The 27,773-nt window shown below is 38.8% G+C and overlaps 1 protein-coding gene and 1 non-coding gene across 13 annotated transcripts in view; both read left to right on the top strand.

The window, feature by feature from the left end:
• The window catches only part of Enox1 (ecto-NOX disulfide-thiol exchanger 1), a 521,454-nt gene extending 502,619 nt beyond the window's left edge, over nucleotides 1-18,835 (top strand). For all 12 annotated transcript variants that reach the window (XM_040281478.2, XM_021719677.3, XM_040281477.2 and 9 more), the window contains one exon: nucleotides 17,869-18,835. In XM_040281478.2, the coding sequence (XP_040137412.1) occupies nucleotides 17,869-18,000 (132 nt within the window). In that variant the 3' untranslated portion in view covers nucleotides 18,001-18,835. The remainder of the gene's footprint in view (nucleotides 1-17,868) is intronic.
• On the top strand, nucleotides 17,374-17,445 carry Trnaa-agc (transfer RNA alanine (anticodon AGC)). Its single transcript has one exon. It is a non-coding gene; the product is annotated as a tRNA-Ala (tRNA).
• Nucleotides 18,836-27,773: the final 8,938 nt, after the last annotated feature.

Raw genomic sequence — 27,773 nt, 5'->3', positions numbered from 1 at the left:
GAATGCAGAAGAATGCAATAGCAGGTGATGGATATACAGAAGGAGGGGAAGAAATAGAAGAAGTACAGTATTGGGAGGGGAGAGAATGAACAATAGAATTAGGCCAATAGCAAGAGAAGATAAGGTTGAAAAAGAAATAAGAAAAATAAATGTGTGAATACAAAACCAATACTAAGATATCCAATGAACTCAAAGACAATGCTAGAAAAAAAGATAATTACATTTTAAAATGCTGACTATAATAGAAAATAAGACAGATAAGGAGAGTTATATATATATATATCCCTGAAAGATTTAGGACATCCAGAATTCACACACATGAAGGAATAAGTTGAGAGAAAAAAAAATCCAATATCTTGGTGTAGATTGAAGGGACCTTCTGCACTGAAGTGCTCAAAATATTTGACTGGAATGGGTGGTCAGTATCCAATAGTCTTTCTTACCAATTATTCTTATGCAGGGCAGAAGGATATTAACCACTTCCTGTTCTTGTGTGGCTCTCTGAGTTACCAGTTGGACTAGCCTAAGATTGTAGCTATTTGACATAAGACTCAGTTTCTCTTCTTGCCAGTATGAAATGGGATGAGTTAAGACTACAGTCAGTTTGTGTTTTGACCCTTCCTACAGGATCTGTGCACTCCCAGGGTACTGCTTCTGCAGTGCCTTCTGTGAAGGGGAGGTCTGGCAGGTGGTGCTGAGTCTATTTGGACCTCAGGTCTTTTGGAGCTAAGTTGAAATGTGCCTTCTTTGGAGAGACTAGGTTGATCTGCAATATGGGTTTGGTTTTCAGATGCCTCCCAAGAAATCCAGTCATGGGGTGTGAGGGCTAATCCTGCATTCACTTTTGCTCCAGAACTTTGCCTTCCTGGGTTTAATTTCTGAGTATATTCACCCCTCCCATTCTAACTACTGGACTGCTTCAGCTGGCCAAGTGAGTCACCAGATACAGAGTCTCCCCTTTGCCCTCCCAACTCTAGTCCTCCTAAGTATATTCTACCCCACACCCATTTCTCTCACATTACACCAGACACCATAGGTTCCCTGCCAGGATGCAGTGGTTCCAACTGCATTTGGGTTTTGTTGTCCCCCCCCCCCCCCGTATCTGCCATGACGGGCCCTCTTGCTCCTCCCAGATGACTCCTGCCTCAGTTCTCTGTGGCCAGATGGGATACAGTTTATTTAACACCCAAGTGTGCTTGTCAAGGACCCCCATGATTTGCCACCTCTTACTTCCGATAAGTTCAGATAATGATTTTGATCTCAGATTTCTCTGCAACCAGACACTACGGCTTTGTGTACTCCACCTTGCTTTGCTCATAGTGGGTTGGCTCTGGCAGCAGTTTTCTTAATTTTATTGTATCTAACCTTCTGAGACCCCAAGCCACTCTGAGTGTCCAGTATGAATTCCCTGTTTCACCCACCTCACTGAGAAGCTATATATGCGCTACCTTGGTCTCAGGCCACAGAGCAACTTGGAAAGCTGCCGCCTCTACTCCCTCCATCTTCCTGTGTACCTGTCAGTTGTCATGAATTCTTTTTGTTTCTGCTTATCTTGGAAGTTTTTTTATTTCCTCTTCAATTTTAAAGGCTAGCTTTGCTGGATACAGCAATCTTGGTTGACAGTTATTTTCTTTTAGGACTTGGAACACATCATTCTAAGCCCTCCTGGCTTTTAAAGTTTGCGCTGAGAAATCAGAAGTGATTCTGACTGGCTTACCTCTAAATGTGTCCTGACATTTTTCTCTTGAGGCTTTTAAAATTTTATCCTTATTCTCTGTTAGGCATTGTAATTATAATGTGTTGTGGAGAGATTCATTTTTGATCTTGTCGATTTGGGGTTCTGAATGTCTCCTGAAACTGGATGTTCATCTCATTCTCAAGGTTTGGAAAAAAAATCATCTCACAACCTTCCTCAATTCCTGTCTCTCAATGTTGTCCCAGAGTTTCTGGATATTCTGATGATGGCTATTTTAATACAGTCTGAATATTCAAAGCTGTTCCCTTTGTCTTCCAGCTCTGAGATTCTGTCTTCAGCATGGTCTACTCTATTAAAGATACTTTCAATTAAACATTTTATTTGATTAATTGTGTCTTTCATGTCTAAGATTTATTTCATTCTTTTTTAATATCCCTATCTCCTTATTGAATTTCTCATTCATATTCTATAATATGACTTCCTTTCTTGGGATTTATTAATCATTTTTATAACCATTCATTTGAATTCTTTATCTAGTATTTCATCTACTTCAATATTTTGGGGGTCAGTTGCTGATTAATTATGAACTTTATGAGGTGTCATGTTACTTTGTTTTTTCATATTGTATATTCCTGGGTTGAGTTTTATCTATCTGTTGAAATGGAAATCTTGTCCACTCTTCTATGTTGACCCTTTGAGGGCACAGCCTTCACTTGCCAAAGTGTCCTAGAGTGAGACTGCCTCATAGGTGTGGGATCCACAGACTTTGTGTTAATTAGCTCTCATTTTGCTATAGGTGGATATCTGTGAGTGGGAACTGAGTGCCTATCCCTACCCATTTCTCCTTGGGGCTGGTTATTAGTTTGGGTTTTTATCTCTTCTATTCTTGGTATTAAAATATAAGTTTGAGTGTCATTAGTTTGTGTGTGGAGCAAAGTGCACTGTCTTTTCATTTAGTTTACTTCCACAGAAGTCTCTACCCTATAAACTTGTAGTGTCCCTGTAGTTTCCCTGCACCTCACAGAATAGGGAGAAACAAACAATAGCAACAAAAATGCAAAAAAAAAATAATAATACAGCATTAAAATAAATACCTGGTTTCTACAACATTAATTGCCATAAGAAAACAGGAATGGTGGGATCAGCATTTGCCAACAACAAATACAATAAGTAACCATGAATTAGATCTGACATTAAATCAAACAATGGGTGTCAACTGTCATCCATATAAGTAATAACTGCTACAGCATGAATGGTAGGAGCAGTTTTGATTTTGTTTTGCTTTGGGGTACGTGAGGTTGGATCCAGGGGTGCTTACCCACTGAGCTACATCCATAATTTTTTTTTATTTTACTAGACAGTTTCATTAAGTTGCTGAGCCTGGGCTTGTACTTGCAATCTTCCTGCCTCACTGATATTACAGGTGTAAGCTGCCACACCCAGCTAAGGCAGAAGTTATATAAGCCAATCAATTCTAAAACATGGTAAAAATACAGTTTATTAAGAAAAGAAAATGTGATAGGAAGGTAGAAAAGAGTGAAATTTCAAAAAGTGAACAATGAATGCAAGAGAGTTATAGCTGGTGATGGTTAGAAGGAGAAAAATTAAAGAAACAAAGGGAAAGAAAATTTGGCTAGTGGTGAAGAAAACTAGAAACAAGTAAGCAAAACCAAACTGAAACAAAAACCATAACCCTCAAGACAAAAAATGCATACATTTTTAAAATGAGAATAAAAAAATACGTATGTGTCCATGAACCAATCAGCATAGTAAGAACACACAAGGAAAAAAAGATACTTAATGAAAAAAAGGCATGTCTACTGAGGTGTTCAAAATAGTTGATGAAAATGGATAGTCACTTATATTTTTTTTCATTTCTTCTGGAACTATGGACAGAGAGAGAAGCTGGGTTGTTAACCCCTTCCTCTTTTTGTGTTGCTCACTGAGCTATCAGCTGGAGTTGACCAAAGTCTGAAACTGGTTAAAATAGCTCTCAACTTCCCTGCTCACTAGTAAAAGGCTGGATGGAATAGGAAGTACTGTCAGTTGGAGTTTAGTCTGCACACACCAGATGGATGCCCTCCCAGGGTGGGCCTGCTGCAGAGATCTGTGGGAGAAATTCCAGAAGCTGGGGCTTAAGTCTAATCAGGCAGTAAGGGCTTTGTTGGGTGGTGTTTGCTCTGGACAGATTAGATCAGCACAGCCCTAAGACCAGGAGCCCCTCAAGAATTCTACTCACTGGGCAGGGGAGCCAATCTTCCACACACTCTGGTGTCCACTAACACAGCCCTGCAGGTCTTAGTCCTTTTCACACTCGCCTGTTCAGATTCCCAGCCCGCTTTAGCTGGTCATGGGAAGCATCCAATTCAAAGGGAAAGCAAGTTGGGTTCCCCTTTGTTTTTCTGACTTGCATTCCCCTGGGTACAATCTTCTGGGTGCATATTACAGTCACATTCTGCTAGGGACGACATAACACTCTGGGCCACAAAGTAGGTGCTTTCTAGGACAGTATGGCCATGTTTGCTATGATCTCCTGTCTCCCATAGCAGCAGCTGCAGCCTGGCCACCTCAAGATGGCTCTCGCCTCTTTCCATGGCCATTTGAAAAACAGCACTTTTCAAACACTAGTTCACAACGCAGCCTCTGGCTCAGCTAGGTTCAGCTGCTTTTCTGACCTTGGGTTTTCCCTCTCCCTGTGGTATACCAGTGCTGCCCCTGCAGGCTCAGCTCTTGTACTCTTTCTTCTTTGTTCAGTGTGCCCAGATCTCTGAGTTTCTAAGATGCTCTGATTATCCAATGTTAAAGTTTAGTGAAATCCCTTTCACCCATCTCACTGAGAAGCAGTATTTCTGCTGTTTGAATGCTAAGCCACAGGGCAACTAGGAATCAGCCTTCCTCTATCCACCATCTTAAATCCCCCCCCCTTTTTTTTTTGCTTTGAGTGAGGGTCTCCCCTGAGTTTCTGAGGCTAGCCTTAAAGTCCTCCTGTCTCAGTCTCCCAAATTGCTGGGATTACAGGTGCGTACCACCACAGCCAACTTTACTCTGGGGTTCTTAATAGCATACCTATTACAGTATGTTAACAAGTGAATGCTTAGATGGACTAATCAACATTTTTTTAGATAGATTAGCACCCCCCAAAGCATATGTCAGTCAAGGTAACTAATATTCTCCATTTGACTACACAAAGAATATAAAGGAATCTGCTCACCCATCATTAGAGAAGTTGAGGGGGTTACCAGGACCCCCAATGAATGCTGGGATAACTCACTGCTTGTCATGTGCTCAGCGGTATCCTAGGACCACAGAGGAACAGGGGATGACAGGACACAGAAGAAGTCTAAAATATAACCCTGCTCTCAACAAACTTGTAGTCTAGTTGAGAAAGTGGTATAATAGTTATGAAGTCATCAGGTATGAACTAATAAAACGCCAATATTGGGGAGATGGTGAAGAAAGTATTAGAGAAGCGTTCAATCTGTTGACCAGTGTGTGTCCTTGAGTTGGAGCTCACTCCAGTGGCTTCCCTCTGGGACATTTAGCGACTGGCCATGTTTCTTCCCATTCTTCCCTTCCTCCTCTTCCTTCCTTCCCTGCTCTTCTCATTCCTCACTTCTGTTTATCTCCTTGGTTTTCTTCCTCTCTCCCTTTCTTTGTTCCCCATCTGCACTGTTTCAGAGAATGTTTCCTGCAAGGTTCTGTGTGTGCCACACCATGCCCTGCCCAGGGACAGCAAGAATGAATGAGACTGAAAGGTGCACGGAGGGCTAAAAGCTTATGCTATGGAAGGACTCTGGTTTCATACTTGGCTTCCCTGACTCCGCAGCCTTGACACAGCTTCCGTGGGCATCTTTCCAGTGCCCCAAACTCAGCTTCCCTTGCCTGATGTTACGGGATATGGAGCCAACCATCATAATGACCACATTGATGTATGTCTGCTTGTGTCAATTTGTACATGTGCATAGAGGCCTGGCAGGGAGGCAGTGGGCTAGAGTCAAGAGTTCAGAAAATATATCAAGCAGATCTTATAAATTACCTCTGTGGTGTTAACACCACATAAGCACCCTTGGTTGTGCAGAGACTTCTCATCTATTCTTTGTCTTTTAAATTATAGAAAATTGGGTGTGGGGTACAGCTCAGTAGTATAGCACTTGCCTAACGTGCATGAGGCTCTGAATTTGATCTCAGCATTTCAAATAAAGCAATAATAGCCAGTCAGTTCTTCCTAGATTGAGCAAGTGTCAGGAAGAGGAAGAACCACCTGACAGAATAAGAAGTACCCTTCACAAGACTCTGAAAGAGAAGAGTCACGGCAACAGAGGAAAACTATATTCCAAGGAAAGAGGGAGAGAATGCTGGGAAGCAATAACAAAGTGAAGAGAAACTAAACAGCATGGAAAATCGGGAAAAGCAGCCCTGAGAAAAGTACAAGGCAATTTGCAACATCTCTGGCTCCTTGGCCAGGGGCAGGGGACCCAAAACTGCAAGCATAGGGGAAGCTGGAAGGTGCAAAAAGGCCCAGTAATGAGAGCAGTCTGGCAGTCCTAGCCACAGGAGAAGTACACGGTTCTGTGAGCTTTAAATCCAGGTCAGGGATTTGGTCTGAGAGTGACTCCCCTGGCATAACAAGCTGGCTTTAGAGAGGAAATTTATTACATCATTCAGCAAACTCAGAGCTCTTTAACAAGGAGTCATCTTGAGAAGGATCCTATCACGGGGATGCAACTGCTTTGGGGGACATTAAAACCCAGAACAAACACAAGTAAGCACCCCCATGATCATCTTGCTGCACAGACTGGGTAGGAGACAGCCATGCCAGATGGTTATGGCTTGGGGGAGTGTCTCTCACAAACTTGCTGGGAGAGTTATGCAGAAGGGAGCACAGGCTGTGGTGGGGAGTGCAGGGCATGGCTGTCAGTGATCCCATCTGCTGTGTCAAGAAGAGACATGGGACATATGAGTGGTTTTAAGCAGGGACCAGTTTGGAAGGTGCCAGAACTGAGGCTGGTAAATTGCTTAGTTGGCAGGACCCCCTCCAATACAGAACTTGATGGTTTGATGGCTCCTCCCTCACCAGCACCCCACTACAGCCTCAGAGACATTCCAGGACACACAGTGGCTTGGACATTTGCTACACTCCTGGACTCACAGACTGGAAACCTCCAGATTGAATATGCCTAATCAGCATGGCCCACATGCCCCTGAAATTTGTTCATCCATCAAATGCAGGAGCACCCAATTATATAAAACAAACACTGTTGGATATAAAGTAAGAAATAGGCCCTAACACCATAGTGCTGAGTGACTTCACTACTCCACTCTCACCAATAGATAATCCAGACAAAAAAGTTAACAAAGAAACATCAGAGTTAAATTACAGTAGAGATCAAATGGACTCGGCAGACATCTACAGAATGTTCCACCCAATGGCTGCATCAGTATGAGGGTATATGGGACTTTTTCACATATTAGGCCATAAGGCAATTATTAACAAAGCAAAACTGAAGCAATTTCTTGTATTGAATCATAATGGAATGAAGCTACAAATCAATAGCAAGAGAAATTATACAGCACTTTTGAATGATTGCTGGGTCACTGAAGAAATCTGGGGAAAAATTTAAAAATGCCTAAAATCAAATCGATATGGAACGACAACATAAAAGAACTTCTGGGATACAGAAAAAGCAGTACTAAGAGGCAAGTTGTTAGCTACACATGCCTACACTTTAAAAGAGGGAGATCTCAAATAATCTCAAGAAAATGCATTGTAGAAAAACAAGAACAAAAAAACCCAAATCAGTAGAAATAAAGTTCAGAACACAAATGATTGAAATAGAGAATAAAAGAACAATCAAAGGACCAATGAAACATTTGGTTCTTTGAAGAGATAAACAAAATGGACAAAGCCTTAGATAAAAGAAAGAGAGGAGACTCAAATACTTTGGAGACAAAAAAAAAAGGGGGATAATACGACAGATGCCAATGAAATCTAATTGAACATTAGGGAATAATGTTAACAACTGTATGCTTTAAATTAGAAAATCTTGAATAGCAAGTTTATGGACAAATGACCACCAAAGTTGAACCAAAAGGATACTGAAAAAACTCTAAAAAAAATGTCTAAGATCAATAGCAAACAATGAGATTGAATCAGTAATAAAGTCACCAGGTAAAAGAGATTGTTCAAATTATGTGCATGTAAGAATATGGCATAATGATTCCCACTATTGTGTATAATTATAACACATCAATGAAAACATTTTTAAAAATCATCTAGCAAAGACAAGCCCAGTATCAATTAATTCACTACTAAATTTTACCAAATATTTGAAGAGGTAATAACAATGATCCTCAAAACTAGTCCATGCGGGACCTGGATTCAATTCTCAGCACCACATTAAAAAAAATTAATAAATAAAAGGCATTGTGTTGCGTCCACCTACAAAAAAAGATTCATATAAAAAAAAAAACTAGTCCATGATATAGAAAGGAAAGGAACCCTTCCAAACTCATTCTAAAAAGCCAATATTATCATGCTATCAAAACCTGATAAGGGGGCTGGAGTATTGGTTCAGTGGCAGAGTGCTTGCCTCTCACATATGGAGCACTGGGTTTGATCCTCAGCACCACATAAAAATAAAATAAAGGTATTGTGTCCATCTACACTAAAAAAAATTTTTAAAAACCAATAAGGTTACAAAAAAAAACTATAGGCCACTACTGTCCTTGAAGAATATAGTTACAAAAATCCTCAACATAATGCTTGCAAATTGAATTCAATAGCACACTAAAAGATCATATATTATGATCAAGTTGATTTCATTCCAGTTATTCAAGGATGATTCAACATATGCCAGTCAATTAATACAGTACATAAATAGAATTTAGTATTTAAAAAATCACACTATCATCTCAATACAGGCAGAATTTTTCAACAGAAATCTTTTGACAAAATTCAACATCCCTTCACAATAAAATCCTTGAATAAACTAAGTATAGAAGGATCATATCTCAACATAATAAAATTACATATGGCAAACCCACAGCCAATATCATACTACATAGGGAAAAACTGGAAGCATTCCTCTGAAATCAAGAACTCCACAATGATGTCCACTCTCACTGGTCGTATTCAATATAGAACTTGAAAGTTTCGCCAGAACAAGTAGGCAAAAGGAAAAAAGAAAAGAAATCCAAATAGGAAAGGAAGAAGTCAAATTATCCTGTTTACATATAATTCTATATTTTTTAAAAAAATAATTCTATATTTTAAAAAATAATTCTTATTTAAAAAAAACTTAAGACTCCATAAAAAGATTCTTAGAACTGAAAGTTTCAGGATACAAAAATCAGCATTCAGAAATGAGTAGCTTCTCCATGTACCAATAATGAACTCATTGAGAAAGAAATCAGGAAAACAATCCTATTCATTATAGATGCCCCCTCCCCCTCCAAAGATAATAAATCCTAGGAATAAACCTAAAGAAAATGAAAGACCTCTCAATGAAAATTATAAAACACTGAAGAAGACACAAAAATACAAAAAGATCTCCCATGTTCATAGATTAGAAGAATATTGTTACAGTGAACATACTAGTCAAAGCAATCTGTAGAATGCATGCAGCCTCCATCAAAATATTGGTCATTTTTTTTTGGAGAGAGAGAGAATTTTTAATATTTATTTTTTTAGTTCTTGGCGGACACAACATCTTTGTTGGTATGTGGTTCTGAGGATCGAACCCGTGCCGCGTGCATGCCAGGCGAGCACGCTACCGCTTGAGCCACATCCCCAGCCAATATTGGTCATTTTTCATGGAACTGAAAAAATAATAAAATTTACATGGAGGCCCAAAAGACCCTGAATAGCCAAAGCAATCTTCAGCAAAAAGAGCAATGCTAGTTGTATCACAATACCTGATTTCAAAATACACTTCGAGCCATAGTAACAGGAAAGTATGGTATGGCATAAAAACATACAAGTAGACCAATGGAATAGAATAAAGGACCCAGAATTAGATCTGCACATCTATAGCCAACTAATCCAAATGTCCAAGAACACAAGGAGTGGTGCTGGAAAGACTGAATTTCACATTGAAACTCAATCCTTCTCACCCTGTATAAAAACTCACCAGGCACAGTAGCATACACCTGTAATCCCAGCAGCTCAGAAGGCTAAGGCAGGAGGATCATGAATTCAAAACCAGCCTCAGACTTACTTAAACTAAAAAGTTTTTTCTCAGCAAGAGAAACAATAAGAGAGGTAAGTAGGGAATCTACATCCTGGGAACAAATCTTTACTCCTCACACTTCAGATAGAGCCCTAATATCCAGAATATACAAAGAACTCAAAAAATTAAACAATAAGATAACAAACAACCCTATCAACAAATGGGCCAAGGACCTGAACCGACACTTCTCAGAGGAGGACATACAATCAATCAATAAGTACATGAAAAAATGCTCACCATCTCTAGCAGTCAGAGAAATGCAAATCAAAACCACCCTAAGATACCATGTCACTCCAGTGAGATTGGCAGCCATTCTGAAGTCAAACAACAAGTGCTGGCGAGGATGTGGGGAAAAGGGTACACTCATTCATTGCTGGTGGGACTACAAATTGGTGCGGCCAATATGGAAAGCAGTATGGAGATTTCTTGGAAAGCTGGGAATGGAACCACCATTTGACCCAGCTATCGCCCTTCTCGGTCTATTCCCTGAGGACCTTAAAAGAGCATACTATAGGGATACTGCCACATCAATGATCATAGCAGCACAATTCACAATAGCTAGACTTTGGAATCAACCTAGATGCCCTTCAATAGATGAATGGATTAAAAAACTGTGGCATTTATACACAATGGGGTATTACCGCAGCACTAAAAAATGACAAAATCATGGATTTTGCAGGGAAATGGATGGCATTAGAGCAGATTATGCTAAGTGAAGCTAGCCAATCCCTAAAAAACAAATGCCAAATGTCTTCTTTGATATAAAGAGAGCAACTAAGATCAGAACAGGGAAGAAGAGCATGAGGAAAAGATTAACATTAAACAGAGATGAGTGGGGGGAGAGAAAGGGAGAGAGAAGGGAAACTGTATGGAAATGGAAGGAGACCCTAATTGTTACACAAAATTACATATAAGAGTTTGTGAGGGGAAAGGGGAAAATAAACAAGGGAGAGAATTAAACAACAGCAGATGGGGTAGAGAGGGAAGATGAGAGGGAAGGGGAGGGGGGATAGTAGGGGATAGGAAAGGTAGCAGAATACAACAGTCATTAATATGGTATTATGTAAAAATGTGGATGTGTAACCGATGTGATTCGGCAACTTGTATTTGGGGTAAAAAATGGGAGTTCATAACCCACTTGAATCAAATATATGGAAGATGATATGTCATGAGCTTTGTAATGTTTTGAACAACCAATAAAAAAAAAAAAAAACAGCCTCAGCAACTGTGAGGCGCTAGGCAACTCAGTGAGACCCTGTCTTTAAATAAAATACAAAAATAGGGCTGGATCAAAATGGATCAAAGACTCTAATGTAAGTCCTAAAGCTTTTAACTAACTAGAGACACATAAACACTGCAAGGTATTGTCACATGAAGGCAATGATTTTGTGAATAGGACTCTGATAGTTCCAGAAATAAGAGCAAGAATTGACAAATGAGACTGGATCAGATTTAAAACCTTTCCCATAGCAAAGGAGACAATAGAGTGAAGAAGAAACCTATGGAATGAGAGAAAATTTATTCCAGCTATTCATCTGACAGAGGACTAATATCCATAATATATTTTTTAAAAACTCAAAAAGTTAAGAACAGGTAATCCAATCAAAAACATAGGCAAATGATCTGAATGGACACTTCTTTAAAGTAGTAGTACAAATGTTCAAATACACATGGGGGGAAAAAAAAAGCTTGACATCTTTAGCCATTAGGGAAATGCAAGCCAAAACTACATTGAAATATCACTCCACCCCAGTTATAATGGCTATTATCCAAAAAACAAATAATTAACAAAAGCTGGTGAGGATGTGGAAAAGGAGTAGTTTTCATATGCTGTTTGGGGGAATGTAAATTAGTACAGTCACTATGGAGAACAGTATGGAGTTTCCTCAAAACTAAAAAACAAGGGCCAGATGTGGTGATTCATACCTATAAGCTCAGCAACTGGGAAGCAGAGACAGGAGGATCACAAATTTGAGACCAGCCTCAGCAACTTAGCAAGACGCTGCCTCAAGAAAAAGGGCTAGGATGTAGCTCAGTGGTGAAGTGCCCCCCAGGTTCAATCCCAGTACCAGGAAAAATAAAAAGAACCCTAAAAATAGAACTGTCATGTATAACTAATTAGAACAAATAAAAAAGTAAATTTAAGTAAAAAATGCATTTATTAAATTCCAGTGGCATTTAGATCCCATTTCATTATTTTCATTTAGATTTAAAATATACGAGATATTTCTAGAAAAAATAGGGAAAAAGTTAATCCTTTGTCAGGAAGAACAAATATATTTTATAGAACACAATTCACCTGCTTGTACAATAATTTAAGTCACAGAATTTGAACTACAACCATAGCAAAATACTGAGTAGACTCACTAAATACAGGACCTTTCGTAAGATTTTTATGCATGCTGTATGTGTTTCTTTGCTGTAAAAAGAGATGCTGGTAACACCTACTTCCTGGGGTTGCTGTGAAGATGAATTAGGTAAAAGACGGAGAGCTCCTGGAATGATGCCTGCCACATGGTTAGAACTGTGGCCTATGATTCCTCAAGCCACACTGTAAATCCTCCTATGGCCACTCAAGTTCCATGGAGGTACCAAGTCTGCTCTCGGGTTTCTTCTACCATGCCTAGGCCTGTAGCCCATTTTCTTGGGATTCTGCAGAGAAGAGAAGAAAACTGGGAAACATCTCCAAAGAGCAGGTCTCTGGACCCCATCTCTGAGCCTGATTATGTAGGTCAGAGACATGGCCTAGGAACACAAGCTCCACATGTGCCCTATGGGAAAACCTGTTGTGAAAAATTAGAAGTAGGCTGCTTTTTTGAAGAACAACGATGGAATTCCTGAGTATCGTCTCAAGTATAGCTGCATGAGGCAGTATTTCTTTGGTACTTAAAGAAAAATTATTATTGGATTCCTAGTATTCCAAGAAGGGCTAAATATCTATCTTAAGGCTGTGTCTAACTCACCAAGTTCTTGCCTCTACCTTTGTATAAACAGCAGATATAACATTTTTATGAGAATATATTATTCAGGAATGAGTAACTCCAGCTTCAAAAAGACTTCTTATTGTCTGTCTTTCCTTAAACCACTAAAATTCCTTTGGGGGTTGAAATGCCTCATTTTCTTTGCATCATTTTTGCCTAATTATTGAAATTTTTACTGTGCCATGAAATATAACTGAGAGAGTCATTAAATAACATAAGCTTCAGAATAAAGAAGCTCAAGATTTCCATATACTACAGAATGCTTAATGATCACCCACCTTCCTTCTTATAACTGGCATAGCTGTGGTAATAATATACCATTACAAGATGTGTGTTTTGAAAATAAACTTGTCCCAGCTCAAAAAAAAAAAAAAGAAATAGAAATACCATATGACTATTCCACTCACTCCTGGATACATATATCCAAAGGAAGTGAGCATAAAAATAGACACATGCATGCCCATGTCCATCATGGCAGTATTCACAGCAGCCAAGACATAGAATCAGCCTAGGTACCCGTCAACAGATGAGTGGATAAGGAAAACTTGCCACATATACATGAAGCAATGTTATTCCTCCATAAAGAATAAAATACTGTCATTTGCAGTAAAATGGATGAAACTGAAGAACATCCTGTTAAGTGAAATAATTCAGGCACAGAAAAACAAGTATTGCATGTTATTTTTCATATGTGATGATTTACAGGAAATAAAGATGACCTCAAAGTGGAAGAGAGGGTAGAAATTTGGGTAGACAGATTCAAAGTACCATATCCTTACATGACAATGCTCCATTGAACCCCATTAAATTTGTGTGATTAATCTGCATAAAACACTATAATTGAAAAATATTTTTAAGGAAATAAATTAGAAATTTTTAAACAACTGAGAGAATCCAAGAACAATATCTAAGATTAAAAAAAATATATATGGGCCACCAATTTATTGGAACAAAAGCTGAGTTAAGAGGGTAGAAAAGGCATCAGGCTATGGCAGTCTTCCCTGGGTATAGGGAGCAGGACCGCAGCCACAGCACCTGTCTAACCCAATCCCAGTGCCACACAGGCTACTCTGGCCACTCATATGTGACTCCTCATAGGAGCTGTGGGAGGGAAATCCTTTCCTCTGAGAACAGAGCTGGATTCAGCAGCAGAAGCCCTGCCCCAAGTTCTAGTCCCTCCATTCACCAGGGAGGAAGACCCAGCCTTTTCCTGTATCCCACCAATGAAAACAAGAGCTTAGGGAGAACCCTTGACCTTGGAAGTGACTCCAAGCAAATCCTGCACAAGATGAGGAAGGGTCAATTGCACTCAGAGCTCAGCCCTTGAGGCCTGCATGCTTTGTGATGACTCTTTGATTCCCTCAGTTCTCAAGATCAAGAATGTTTTTATAGGAAGGAAAGGGATAGATGCAAATATTTGTAAAGAAAAAATTATTTGGTTATAGAATGAAAATGAAGGAGAAATTGAATTTTGTCTTGAAAAATTCCAAAATGTACAATTTGAAGAAGTTTATTTTGTAGGATGGGGAAAGACTTAAAACTATAAAAGACTAAAAACTAAAGACTAAAACAAAAAAAAATCAAACTAATCTAAAAGTATTTTCTCCTACACCTTTCTCCTGGCATGCATTATAAGCATATTTAAGGAAATTTATTAACTGGATATCTTAGTATTTCATTTGAAGTGGTATTTTCCATAATTATGATACATCTCTGTCCACAATATTTACATCTTTATGGCAGAATCAGGCTGTTATACTATCAACAGAAACATACAGTTAAGTACATTTGAGGATATTAGTTTCCATAATACTAATTTCTAGCTGTATCCAAATCTGCGGTATGTCTAATTGCTATCCAAATGAAGTAATCATGAGGATTTCAAATACCAGTTTCACTACTTCCTAGCTGTGTGACTTGGGCACCTTACTTAATCTCTCTGTACCTCAGTTTCACCATCTGTAAAATAGGCTTTATGTGTAATTTTTTTTATTGAATGAATTCATATAGGAAAAGGATTCAGAACAGTACATGGCACATAGTAGGTACTCCCTAAGTGTTGTTCTCCACTTGTTTTGAAGTACATGAAAAAAAATAGAATTACGAAAGACCTATCAAGTTTTCTCATTTGAAGGTCTTTGCCAAGCCTTGTGTACAAGTATATTTTGAATGTCTCTCCCTAAGACAGGTGCTAGTACATCAGTGGCCAACCTGCAGTCTTGACTCCTTAGGGTGTTCAGTGGGTTTTCTTTTTCCAATTCTCTTGTCTTGCAAATGAGAAAACAGGTCCAAAGAGGTTATTTAACTGGAAGATGATTAATGGTCATTCCAGAACTAGGATCCAAATCTTCTGCAACTGTACTTCTTTCTCCCAGCAAATGAGGGGTGTCTTTGCTTGTTTAATGAGCTTGCTTATGAGATAAGGTCTCATAATCCTTATCTCATGAGATATTGTACACATATCATACCCTGTGCCTGACCCACAATGCGTTGGTGGTGGAGGCTGCCTTTCTGCTTCCTTTGTAGCTGAAGTCTGGGCTCAAGTCAAAATGTACCATGGTAAACAAGATCTAGCTGTATATTTCAGTATATGCCAGGCGAGGTTCCCCAGGATTGACTTGCTGTTCGGCTGAATGGCTCAAGTATGTGTGCCCAAGCCTCAGCATATAAGTGTGCATGAGCTAATTGAGTCGGGAGCTTTCAGGTTTCTGCTGCTGACTGGGTAGATACCACTCTAATAGTACTCACCACAGAAGAGCCCTGCCCTCCTGTGCACAGCCCCTCCCTGCTGATGTTCACCCCGAGCACAGAGGCATGGCTGAGAACACCCTCCTGGTCCTCTCTGCACAGTTCTAGCCCCGTGGAGGTTGGCATCTGTAATTAAGACGCTGCCTGGACCTGCTCCCGGCCCCACACACATGGCCTTGGTTACTCTGCACAGGTCATCTAAGCTCTTTAGGCTCTGCTTCTGCATTTGTCTCATTAGAGTGTGGTGAGAACAAAAGCAAGTGTTTTGAGAACAGTCTGGCTAGGGAAACTTCTCAGTGACTCATTGAATTACATCCCCATTCTTAACCCAAAGGTGTCTGGTCATCAGAATTCCCAGTGGTGGCTGTTAAAAATAGATGAGCTGGACTACATCCCAGACTGCTTCCCAGAGACCCCAGAGAAGAGGCCGGAGGAGCTAGTCTTTTAATAAGTGGCCCAGGTGCCTGGTATTCAGAATGCACCACACAGCACCCCTTGCTGTCCCCACTACAACTGCTGACATTCCTGGGGGGACTGTTGAGTCCTTTAAGCAGACCAACACCCAGGCCCCAACACAGAGCTGTTTCCTTTCAAAGCTCTGCCATTGACAAAATGCTCAACCCTCTGTAGTTCACTCACCTTTCTCGGCTGTGAAGTGGAGCTGCACCTTAATATCTACCTACGTATCTCACAGGACTGTTGGGAGAATGCAGCGAGAACTCGTGGCCGAGTGATCTGCATGGTGCCCATAGAAAGGAGACTTGCTTTTCCACATCACCATGAACCATTTAATAATCTGTTCAGTAACCCTCTGTGGGTTGACTTGGGAATCTAATAATCCTTCTAACATGGTTTTGTGGCCAAATGCATTCAGATTTCAAAATAATTCATACAAAAATTTTAGAAATACAGTTTATTTCCCTTTTGTTTGAACTGCCTCTATTTAAAGTTTTGTTTAAAATGTTTTTCATATGAATATTAAACACAGTTGATTTGACTTTCTGGTCTATTTGGTCTCTATTTTAAGTTAATCTTGTTAAATGGAAAGTGTAGCATCTGAAATGATCTCTAAAGTGATTACACCATGAGAAATAATAATAGCTCTAATTCATGGAGCATTTCTATGTGCCAAACTCTGTGCTAGAGCAATACCTTTCATAACATCCTTATTAAATGTTAGTCCCTTTTGCTGAGGCTTAAAGGGACTAATTATCTTTGCAAGGGTTATTTAGCTCATAACAATAGTAGATAGAGGATTCAAACAGAATATCAGACCTCTAATTAGCCACCTTGCTTCGTGAGATCCCCAGGCACACACATAGATTGGATGTAAACACAGGGAACACAAGAGCAACAGCTGAATTCGGACAGAAGTATTATGGTTCATTTGTTCTTCCTTTAAAATAAAATGAATTTTTGGTGTAAAAATTACTATAAAAAATTGAAATGAAAAAAAATTGCACTAAAAATTCTACCTGGATTTTATGGCTGCATATAAGACATTTATTGTTGTAAGTTTGGGGTTTAGTTTTCATTCTTAAGGCTTCTTGCTCCCTTGTCTGTGTTAATAACAGATTATTAAAAGGTTTATATGCTTCTGAAAGTATCTTTTTTTTTTCCTATGGGTACTGTGAGAAGCATCTAGACCATATTCTCTCTGCCTTCTCCCAACAGTCCTAGGAGATATGTGGGATAGATATTAGGTTGCAGCTCCAGGGCTGGGGATGTAGCTCAGTGGTAGAGCACTTGCCTAGCCTGCACAAGGCTCTGGGTTCAAGTCCCAGCACCCCCCCACACACACACACACACACACAATGTAGCATGCAACTGTACCTCATAGCTGAGAAAAAAGTTTGGATAGCAAGAAATCCACTAGGAATGCCCCCTGCTCCTCACTGACTTAAAGAATATTTCTGTCCTCGGGGTGAGGAATATGCAATCTGAGCATGGCTTGGCCTTGCCAATAAGGCAGCCAGGAAGAGCAAACCCAGAACCTTCTGTCCATTCATCTCATGCCCGGTCCCAGCAGCTGCTCATAAACCAGGATAATTACATTAGATGCTTTACACACACTCCTACTAGGATGACATTGCTCAGCCACAGAGAACTCAACCTTGTTTGTCTCTCTGGGAAAGGGGGAGGGGACCTCCCCAGCCCATCACCTGCTTTAAGATGCACTTCTTTCCCACAAGTGATTTCTCTTCCTTTCTAATAGATATCCGCCAACGAAATCGAAATGCTTTTGATGAGGCTGCCACGCATGTTCAAGCAGGAATTCACGGGCGTGGGAGCAACACTGGAAAAGAGATGGAAGTTGTGTGCCTTTGAAGGAATTAAAACTACCTAACTGTGAAGAGCAGGGAATCTCGGGAATTGAAACCCACTGAACGTGGCCAGGGCTGTGCAGCGTGAGAGCCGGAGGGCCAGGATGTCCAGCACGGACCTGTGCCGAGCCAGCAAAGCCTGACTTGAGTTCCATCTGTGGCGTTCTCTTGTGAGTGGAAATGTAATTGTGTACCAGTTCCTTAAACTAAACAAAGCTTCATACTGTGACAGATCTGTTTCCTCTGAAAACCAAACAATGATTCCACAATCATAATGATGGCAAAATCTTAAAATAGGCTACATTTGAGAATAGCTCACCAAGCAAAATATTTAAAGTTAATGATGGTGTATCGATGGTGGTTGCTAGGCTACAGAGTTGTGTATGTAATGTATAGATGAAATCATTAAATGACATTTTCCTGAAAGTCAATCTTCCTGTTTTAGTTTAAAAAAAAAAAACAAGAAAAAAGTAATTTTGCAGTGAGAAAAAAAAATCATACCAAAAGAAAACTTGAATATGTGTCTGAACAGTTATTGTATTTTATAAATTAAGTTATATGCTATTCCAGGGACTTTTGCCTTATTGAAGAGGCAGAAACGATGATTGGACTCCTTGAGAATGCTTTATCAAGAATATTATTTTTCTAATGTAACAATTCTCCATCATAAGTTCTTTTAACATGGGCTGCTTAATAATTTTCATAAAATGTAAATAAAGGGAAAACTAGTGCTACTGTCTTGTACTTGGTATGTAACATTCAGGTTTATGCATCAAAATAAACATTCAGTAAATATTCCTGTTACAAATTTTATAGCAAAGATATTAATTTTTTTCAATAAATATGACTTCTACCATATTGGCTTGGCAAATTATTCTTTGATGTACTTCATTTATTCCTTAGGAAATCTTTTTTCTCATTGCTCAGTCCCAGCAAAAATCCTACTATTTCGAAATTATTAAATACATGAGTGACATTAGGAGACAAACATTATTTCAAATAGGAATATATAAAACTTGTAGTATGGACAGTATCAACAAAGGAGATTATATAGTATTAGAGTAGATACTATTTAAAATGCTAAAATGTAGCAAATATAATCAACATAAATTTTATCTTTTTGCCCTCATGGACACATAATAAAGTAGCCAGTTAATTTATTCAGTTTGGGGCTGATTTGTTCGTTTGCTAGAAAGCATATAAATTAGAAAATGAATTAAGGAATTCATACATGGATCAACAGTTTAGACAGAGTTTGAGCTTCCCCTGTTTCTTTTAATGATAAATAGGGTTACAGCTTTAAATTTTCTCCCTTGCTCTCTCACATAAAAAAAAAAAACACCAAAAAAAATAAGTATTCAAGATACTGATTGAAATGAAGGGGTTTTTTTAAGAAAGGCAGCTGAGTAGTGAATATTCTTTGAAATTATATGAAAAGATCCCCATAATTTCCTGTTGGACATTGTTATCCTCACATACTTTCTATTGAACCCTGAAAATTTAAGGTATTTATTCATAATTCCCACAAATATCTACATGGGATCAATATAAACATTTCATGGAGATGAATCAAGAAGAGATCCTTTCCCTAATGTGTTCAGAGTTCACTGGGAAAAGACATTTTACCAAAAGTTCCTCTAAGGTGAGATCCGAATGACAAGAAAGACATAACAGGGGTGCGCTGGGAGTCAGAGTAGATGCCAATATATTAAACACGGGACACCTTCTCCACCTTCCGTCAATGCCATCCTGACAGATTTCTCTCATCAGGAGACACAAACAAGGATGCAAAAGTCACAAAGCAGAAAAGACCATTCGTTGATAATGTCATTGTATAATTTTAAAAACTAAGAGGTCCACCTGAAAAACTGAAGAAAAAGGGGAGGGGATTCAGTAAAGTGACTAGTAATGATGACAAAGTTTATTAGGGGCAAAGAGAAGGCACCATAATCTAGGGTCTTTCTAACTGGATGTTTCTGAACCTGAATTCACCCTCTCAACTATTTCTGGGAGTCACTTCAGCAGTAAGACACAATGCAGAGTAAAACCCTAATACTCAGAGCTTTCAATAAACAGAGCCACTTGAAAGGTAAGGTAAGATTCCATCTACCAAAACGATAACATTTCTAAAACACATAGTTCTGAGCCCTAAATTGCAACTGGAAGGAATGAAATGGTTAATTCACCTTCCAAAAATATTTAATTCCTAGAGATTAGCTTCTAAACTAGGAGACTCCACTTTGTGATATATTTGTTTACACTTGAAATTACTTATATTACTTGTCTAGAAATATATTAGTCATATATTTTAAGTTTGATTATACGAATAACTTATTTTTGGAGGGAAAATATCTTCAAAATATTTTACAGACCCTCAGGCTTAGATGGGACTTTTAAATATCACCTGGGGAAGGTGCTCACACTACGGTAGGCCTGTAAGCTAAGCATGACTATTACCCATCCTCTTTAGTCCTCTTGGTCACCCTCTGTGAAGACACTATAATAATCCCCATTTGCTACACGAGGAAAATAAGGTTTTGGAAGTTTTAATTAATTTAGTAATTTTTGAATCCAAGCTAATAATTTTTTAGTCCAAGATTGGAACCCAGGGCTGACTCCAAGACATATTCTTTTCACTAGTTACACTTTCTGGCTCAATCTATTCCCAACCCACCCCAGAGCCCACTCGGGGCCTTTGGATGACAACCTTTACTGTCTTTTCTGCTCTACCACCCCTTGTACGTGGGTACAAGGAGCAAAGGCTCCTGAGGCCTTTCCCTCCTAAATATAAACAATAACAAAGTAGGGCTCTTGGTTTCAAGAATGAGTAGAATATTGAAGACTTTAAGACTCTGTGGCCCTGAAGGACCCTTCACTTGCTTTTTCACAGCTTCCCTGAAGAAAGCGCATGTATTTTGCCTCCTGCTGTTATCCATCTTTCTATGTCCAAATAATCCAAATCACAGCCCTAAATAGGAAAACACAGAGGTCTCCCCCCGTGGAGCTTCTCCTTGCCCCAGCAGAGATCATTTCTGCGACCTCTGCACAGTGGTCCCACACTGACTGCTTCCTAGGGTACCACCAGCTGCCCTCCCCTCATACCCTACTAATCACAAAAATCTTTGAGGGATCCCAGCACAACCCGTTGACTCTGAATTATTTTTCAAAGTTGTTTTCCTCATAATTACTTGGGAAGTAGGACAGAGAATGCACTCAGATGTTTTTCTGCTCCCAGGAACCCTTTTGCTTACAGATACATAAGGGGAAAATATCACAAAATATTTGAAAAGGTTGCCGATATCTCAGATCCAAGGCAGAAAATGTGAGTGATCATGTACTGCCTCTTATTGAAATACAAAATAAGCGGCCCAATTCCTATTCAAACTTTCAAACCCAGATCAGTTATCAACTCTCCTCTGGAGCCCCGATTCCTAATTTTCCTCTCCTGTGCTCTCACTAGGGTTCACTGTTTCTCCTATAGCCTTTATAAGTATATTTTAATCATTTGTGAATGTGGCTGTCTCTCTCAGGGCCCTGGGCAAGAGACCTCTCTAACTCATCACTCCGGTCCCTCAGAGTATGATATGATGTATTATTGCTTCCAAATAACTATTTATCAAATGATTGAGCCAAATGAATGAAAGAAAAGACTGCAAGAGAAATTTCTAAAGTAGTTGAATCAGAAAATATTCAAGCTCTGCATCCAAGAAGAAAGGCTAGAACTTTCTGTCCCACTATTGTAATATCTTGGCATAATTCTTACTTTTTTTTTCTTCTTATGGTAAATATAATACTTATTTTAACTGTTCCTAAGTGTATAATTCAGTGACGTGAAATATATTCACAATGTTATGTAATCAATCACCACTATCTACACCCAAAACTTCTTAATTCCCAACAAAAACTCAGTTCTTATCAAACAATAACCCCCTATTCACCCCTCCTCCAGCCTCTGGTAACTTCTATTTTGCATCTCCATGAATCTGCCTATTCTAGGTATCTATCTCCCAAGTGGGATCTGACAGCATTTGTTCTTCTATGTCTGCCTCCTCTGAGTCGATATAATGTCTTAAAGGTTCATCCAAGAACCCATTCCTCATCAGGCTAAGATGCGATTGTACAAGAAAGTGTTGGCTTAGGGAGACTTTACCTATTGCAAAAAAGGGAAAGCCATTGATCTGTGTGAAAACACTTAAATACCACATCAAAAACAACATTCCAAAGTTAGAGGAATTTATTCCAATATGCATCAACTTTTTGATTTCATGGAAGGTGGTAAAAACAAGATAATAAAAGTAGAAAAAGTTGGTAGTGACTACAGAAAGTAAGACTGATTAAAAGAAATTCCATAAAATGAAATATATATGACATCTCATTTTATTCATGGTAAGAATTGGGGCTATTTTTCTTTGAGGTTGGTTTTTATTTGGATTGGTTATTTATTTATTTATTTATTTATTTGTATCCCTTTTCTAAAAATTGCTACTGTGTTTATTTGTTGGACACAGTAAAAGATAGTTTATACCCCAAACGTAAGAACACTTTTACCATAATACTCATAGTTTCGTCTCATAAACTGAAAAAATAAAGAGACATCAGAGTCCTAAAATCTTACAGTTTGGCTCATTTTATATCAAAATGATAAAAGGTTCCCATCTAGCTTTCATCAGTCTGCCATTAGTGGCTGAATAAACATACTTTTATGTGTAGCACACCAAACATGAACATTTTAGAGTTTAAAAAGTTTATAGTAAATATGTTTGTATATTATTAGGGCACTAGAAATATTGTGCCTGATTCCACTACCTCCAATCCCTCTTCCATTTTCATGTGAATTTTTTAACTTATTTTTTTTCCATGCTTGGGCTCAGATGTTTGGGAATTTCTAATTCTTTATAGGAAAGTGGTTCAAGCTGTTAGGGCGAAGTCCCAGCCCCAGCACTCACCGACCTTGTAACTACTGCATATTACTGAACTGCTCTGAGGTAATGGTTCCAGATTTACAATGAGAACATTAGCACCTACACTTCACAGGGTTATCGTGATGATTAAATGAGGTAACATAGGAAAAGCACCCAACAAGGACCCAGACACACTGAAGCCATTGTTTCTTCAAAAAATAACACTTTAGGAGTAGGATGTAGCTCAGTGGCATGCACAAGGCCCTTGGTTCAATCCCTAGCACCATAATAACAATAATAATACTTTAGCTATATCATCCCCAGCAAAGTAAGCAAGTCCTGTCCTGCTATCAATAGTTCTATCCTGACTATTGATAAACAGTCAATATCATGTTTCTAAATGCAAGAATAAAACAAGTCTAAGACAAACATAAACCTCACAAGTAGTTGATTAAATATATTCAAGTGTAAAGCTGACATGAGCAAGATGACTGTAATTCTCTCACCTACAAAGACTCTCTCAACTCCTAACAGACATGGTCCCAGTGCCTCATCACAAAGAAAAGGTAGAGCTGCCTGAATTCTGTTACAACTCCCTTTTTACTTATTTGGTATATTTCCAATAAACAGTCATTAGGGTCAAATACATTCCACTGTGAAGGAACTCTATGGCTCTGGCCAACTGCCATTTTGAATGATGGTCAACTAGGTATACAGTATGCAAAGATTAAATAAAGTATTAATTATGTTTTTTTAACCCAGCAGAGACATTGTCAGGAAAAATTATAGCTGTGGTTAGAGCATGCAATAGTATTATTTTAGAGAACATACACACTTATTATAGTTGCTGAGAGTATCAAAGTAAAGGACTCCAGTAAATCTAGTAATTACTGACTGATTGTGTTAATAAAATTAGCTCTTCTGGTCCAAAATCTTAACTGTTGCCTACTTTTGTGCAGATACCCAAACAGTGAAGCTCTGTGTTTGCACTGTATGTTTTACTTCCTAAATAATGTACATTTAATAGTACCAGGATATGTAATGCAATGTTCCTACTTCATAGGAAAAACAGACTCATAAAAATAAATTGCAGACATTTTACAGTAGAAAATGGTACTTTACTATACAAAGCAAAAAAAGTGGTTAATATACAATAGAAAGTGCATTGCATGTAATGAAATGCATTTTTTTGGTCTAGCAAATATATTTATTGTGTGTTGAAAATTGTAATATCTTCCCCTGCACAAAGGAATTTCTATTATAAAGCTCATTTGCTATTGTGAGGAGTGGAACCCTTTTCCTTGTTTACTAAAGTAGTCTATCATAATATCAGCCCACAACACTGTCAAGTTCACTTAAGAAGAGCTATGTGTAGATAAGAATAGGACAGAATCAGAAACCAGAATATTCCATCTCATCTGCTTCTCATATCTGAGCAAGTGCTATGTAATCCACTACATCTGGTAGCAATCTCATTTTGGAAAGCATTTTTCTTTTCTGAAGAAAAAGCTAAAAATTGGTCAATTTGAGGCTCTCATCAATAAATAAACCTTTTGCCTTTGAATATGTTTATGCATAAGTGAGGATTTGTTTCTCTAGTATTTGTTGAGATAGAATGTGAAGTATGGGCCGGGGAGTCAAATGACTTCAGAGGGAGATAATGTATAAAAACCTTTGTGGGCCATTTATTAAACAGACACGGATTGTTACATCAAATCAACATATCATGCATCATTTTTATGACTTGCAATCACAGTAAATCAAGTTTCAAATATGATGTGCTATGAATTTTTAGTGAAAATAATTGTCACTTCCTAAGGTTGAACAGCAACTGGGTAGGATTTTGCATCTCATCATCTGTTCCTTGAGCAAATAAGGGAACTTTGATCCAATGCATGCCAAAGAAAAGGCATTATGGGGGTGGGGCCTCGTATGCTGTCACACTGAGCAATAAAGGAAGAACAGCAAAATCTTGATGCTCTGTGACCAAAGGCTGGTAAGTGAAACATACAGCCTTTTTGCTTTGGAAGGGGTAAATCACAGAGGCAATCAAGCTCAAGAGCATTCTTCTGGAATCGTCCCAACTGAGTAATAATGGACATGTGGTTTAATCTCTTAGAGACTTAATCCTAAAATGGGATGATGCTAATACTTATCACACAAAGAATCATTCTGTAATTATATCCATTGACTGTGTCTTACCAGGTCAACTGAGATTATAGAATTCTTCAAGCAAAAGTTCTCAATCTTATGGCCTCCCTGCCAATTGCAAAGTATTTCCCCTCAGAGGTCACTAAGGTGTCAAATGGAATCAGCTTCCCGATTCCTTTCTGAAACAACAAAAGCTTAAATACAACAAAACAGGAACTCTCCCACCAGTCCCGAGAGCTTTGTGGAGTGTGTGGAACTAGAATGAGGAATTCTGAAGAACCCCAGATCCCCACAGCCTCCCTGGGAGGTTTTAGGGAATCATGATGTGGATGAATGACCAGTCAAGTTCCTAACACAAACCAGACCTCTTGGAAGAGAGTCTTGGCAAAGACAAATCTGGTATGTTTTTTCAAACATAAAGTATTTCAGAAGAAATGGAACACATCCCACTCTTGAAAGAGATGGAATTAGATATCTTCTCTTGGCTCCTTATCAGAGAGAGAAGACTAGAGATCTTGTCCTGGTCCCTCTTTCTCCAATAATGATGGAACACTTTGATGGGAGAATTAAAAGAGACCATCTCTACCATGTACATCTGTGTTTCGTATTACATATGGAAAGGCAACTTGGGTGTTTAGCCCTACATTTGTCTAGCATCCAGACCTAAGGACTTGTACAGAGAAAGAACAGGTAAAGAGGTGCTCATCAATGGAAATTCTCAAGCCTGATAGTGTAGGACAGGGCATAGGACCCCCTTCTGTTCTTATGATGCCTTGGACTCGTTACTTATTTCTTTCTTTTGTCATGGGGCTTTTCCCTACAAGCACTCATCTAACTGACTTACTGATCTATCTGGTCAAATGTAGTAGTATTTTTTAATAAACTGGGAAGAAGCTCCCCTAGCATCATTAATACACATGTACAAAGATACATATACATCCACACATACCTATTACTGTGCACAGAACATGCCATGCAAACATACACACATGTAGTCACATTCACATGCATTTACTGCTCCACTGATTTTCAAACCCCTTTGCTTTCAACAATCACTTTTGTCCCCTCAGTTTCTTCCCTCTCATTCCTCAACTTCATTTAACTACTTTAGCTGCTCATTTACTTCTTGGTAGAAAGCTTAACTTAGGCAAGTAAGAGAAAGTGCTACTCAATCCTGTAGGTTAGACATACATGTGTGGAATTTTACCTTGAAAAGATCATTGCGACAGGAAATGTAGATATATTGAAGCTATTCCAAACAAATTTGTGAAAAAAAGCAGAAATCAACAAACTAAGACAGCTAATCCCTGAAGACACCGGTGAGCCCTGTTCTAGGAGTTGGGAAACAAGTTTCTTACATAGGAAATCTTAACACTCTATGTAAACAATTCCTCTGGTAGATGGAGGTTACACACATATCACTTCTGAGTCCCCTTTGATGTCCTATCCTCAGTCACACAGTTGCTCTGTAACTTTGTAGTCTCGTCTCACTCCCAACTTGGTCATTTGCCCACCTTTGGCCAATGAGATGGTAACAGAAGCTTAAGAAGCACCTTAGGATTTCTGCTTCCTTTTCACATGATTAGATTTGTGCACTCCTGCACCCTGTCACAGCTTTGAGAACCTACTCATGCAGCTAAGTCAAGCAGCTTCAACCAAGGCCACACTAGACCAGCTGAGGACCAGTTGATCCTGCAAGAGATTACCTCAGAGACAAAAAGGTCAACTCAATTTCAGTGGTTGATCTGGGTGGACTTGTGAGCTTCTGAATTTAGGTCACTGAGTTTTAGAGTGACCTTTTTGCAACAGGTAACTGACATAGAAATTGTTTAGAGGGGCTGGGGTCGTGGCTCAGCGATAGAGTGCTCGCCTAGCATGCACCAGGCACTGGGTTCGATCTTCAGCACCACAAAAATGTAAAATAAAGATATTGTGGACACCTAAAACTAAAAAATACATATTAAAAAAAGAAATTGTTTAGAATCGAGGTGCTGCTATAACAACAATAATCAAAACAAAAGTGGTATTGGCTTGAAGATGGAGCAAAGGATAGAAAAGTGAGGCAATTACCACAGGAGGAGGGAAAAGTGACAACATGGGTTATGCAGTGGCATAAAACTTTGGTAATTTCAAAGACAGAAAAAGTACCTAAAGAACACAAGGATTTGCGAGATAACATTTGCAGGCAGAATGTTGAAAATGCCCATGGTTTTTATAAGCTACATGTTGATATAATTGTACTAGAAAGTAAAAAGTTGGAGAAATAACTGGCCAGTGTTTCAGCAAATTTTGAGGAACTTTGGAAGGATCAGGACAGCTTGGTTGGCAAAGTAAATTGTTTTTCATCTTTAGCCTCTCCAACTAAAGAGTCTCAAAGTAAAATATATCCTGGGGCAAAGATCCAACCAAATATTTGTCTTTACAACCTTCTATTAAGACTTCTCAAAGAAAGAAAACAGAGCCTAGCAAACTCTCTTATCTAGAGAAAAAGGTCACTAAGAGTCTTAAGAGCATTGTCCCACAACAACCTGATTTGCCTAAATAATAGCAATCAGGTCATGAGAGCCATCTATCTCTGAAATAGTGGTGTTGCTTTTGGTTCATCAAATTCATAAGAAATTCACCGAAGTTTTCAGGGTAATATATTGGCAGAAGGATCACAAGTTTATAGCAAAAGAAACTGAGATTGTTCAAAAGGCAAGAAAAATCTCTAGGTCACAAATTTCCACAGGCAGGAAGCAGGC

Source organism: Ictidomys tridecemlineatus, chromosome 6, assembly GCF_052094955.1.
Source record: "Ictidomys tridecemlineatus isolate mIctTri1 chromosome 6, mIctTri1.hap1, whole genome shotgun sequence".
NCBI classification, from domain to species: domain Eukaryota; kingdom Metazoa; phylum Chordata; class Mammalia; order Rodentia; family Sciuridae; genus Ictidomys; species Ictidomys tridecemlineatus.
The sequence above is the reverse complement of the archived record's forward strand: the minus strand, read 5'-3'. Positions and strand labels throughout refer to the sequence as shown.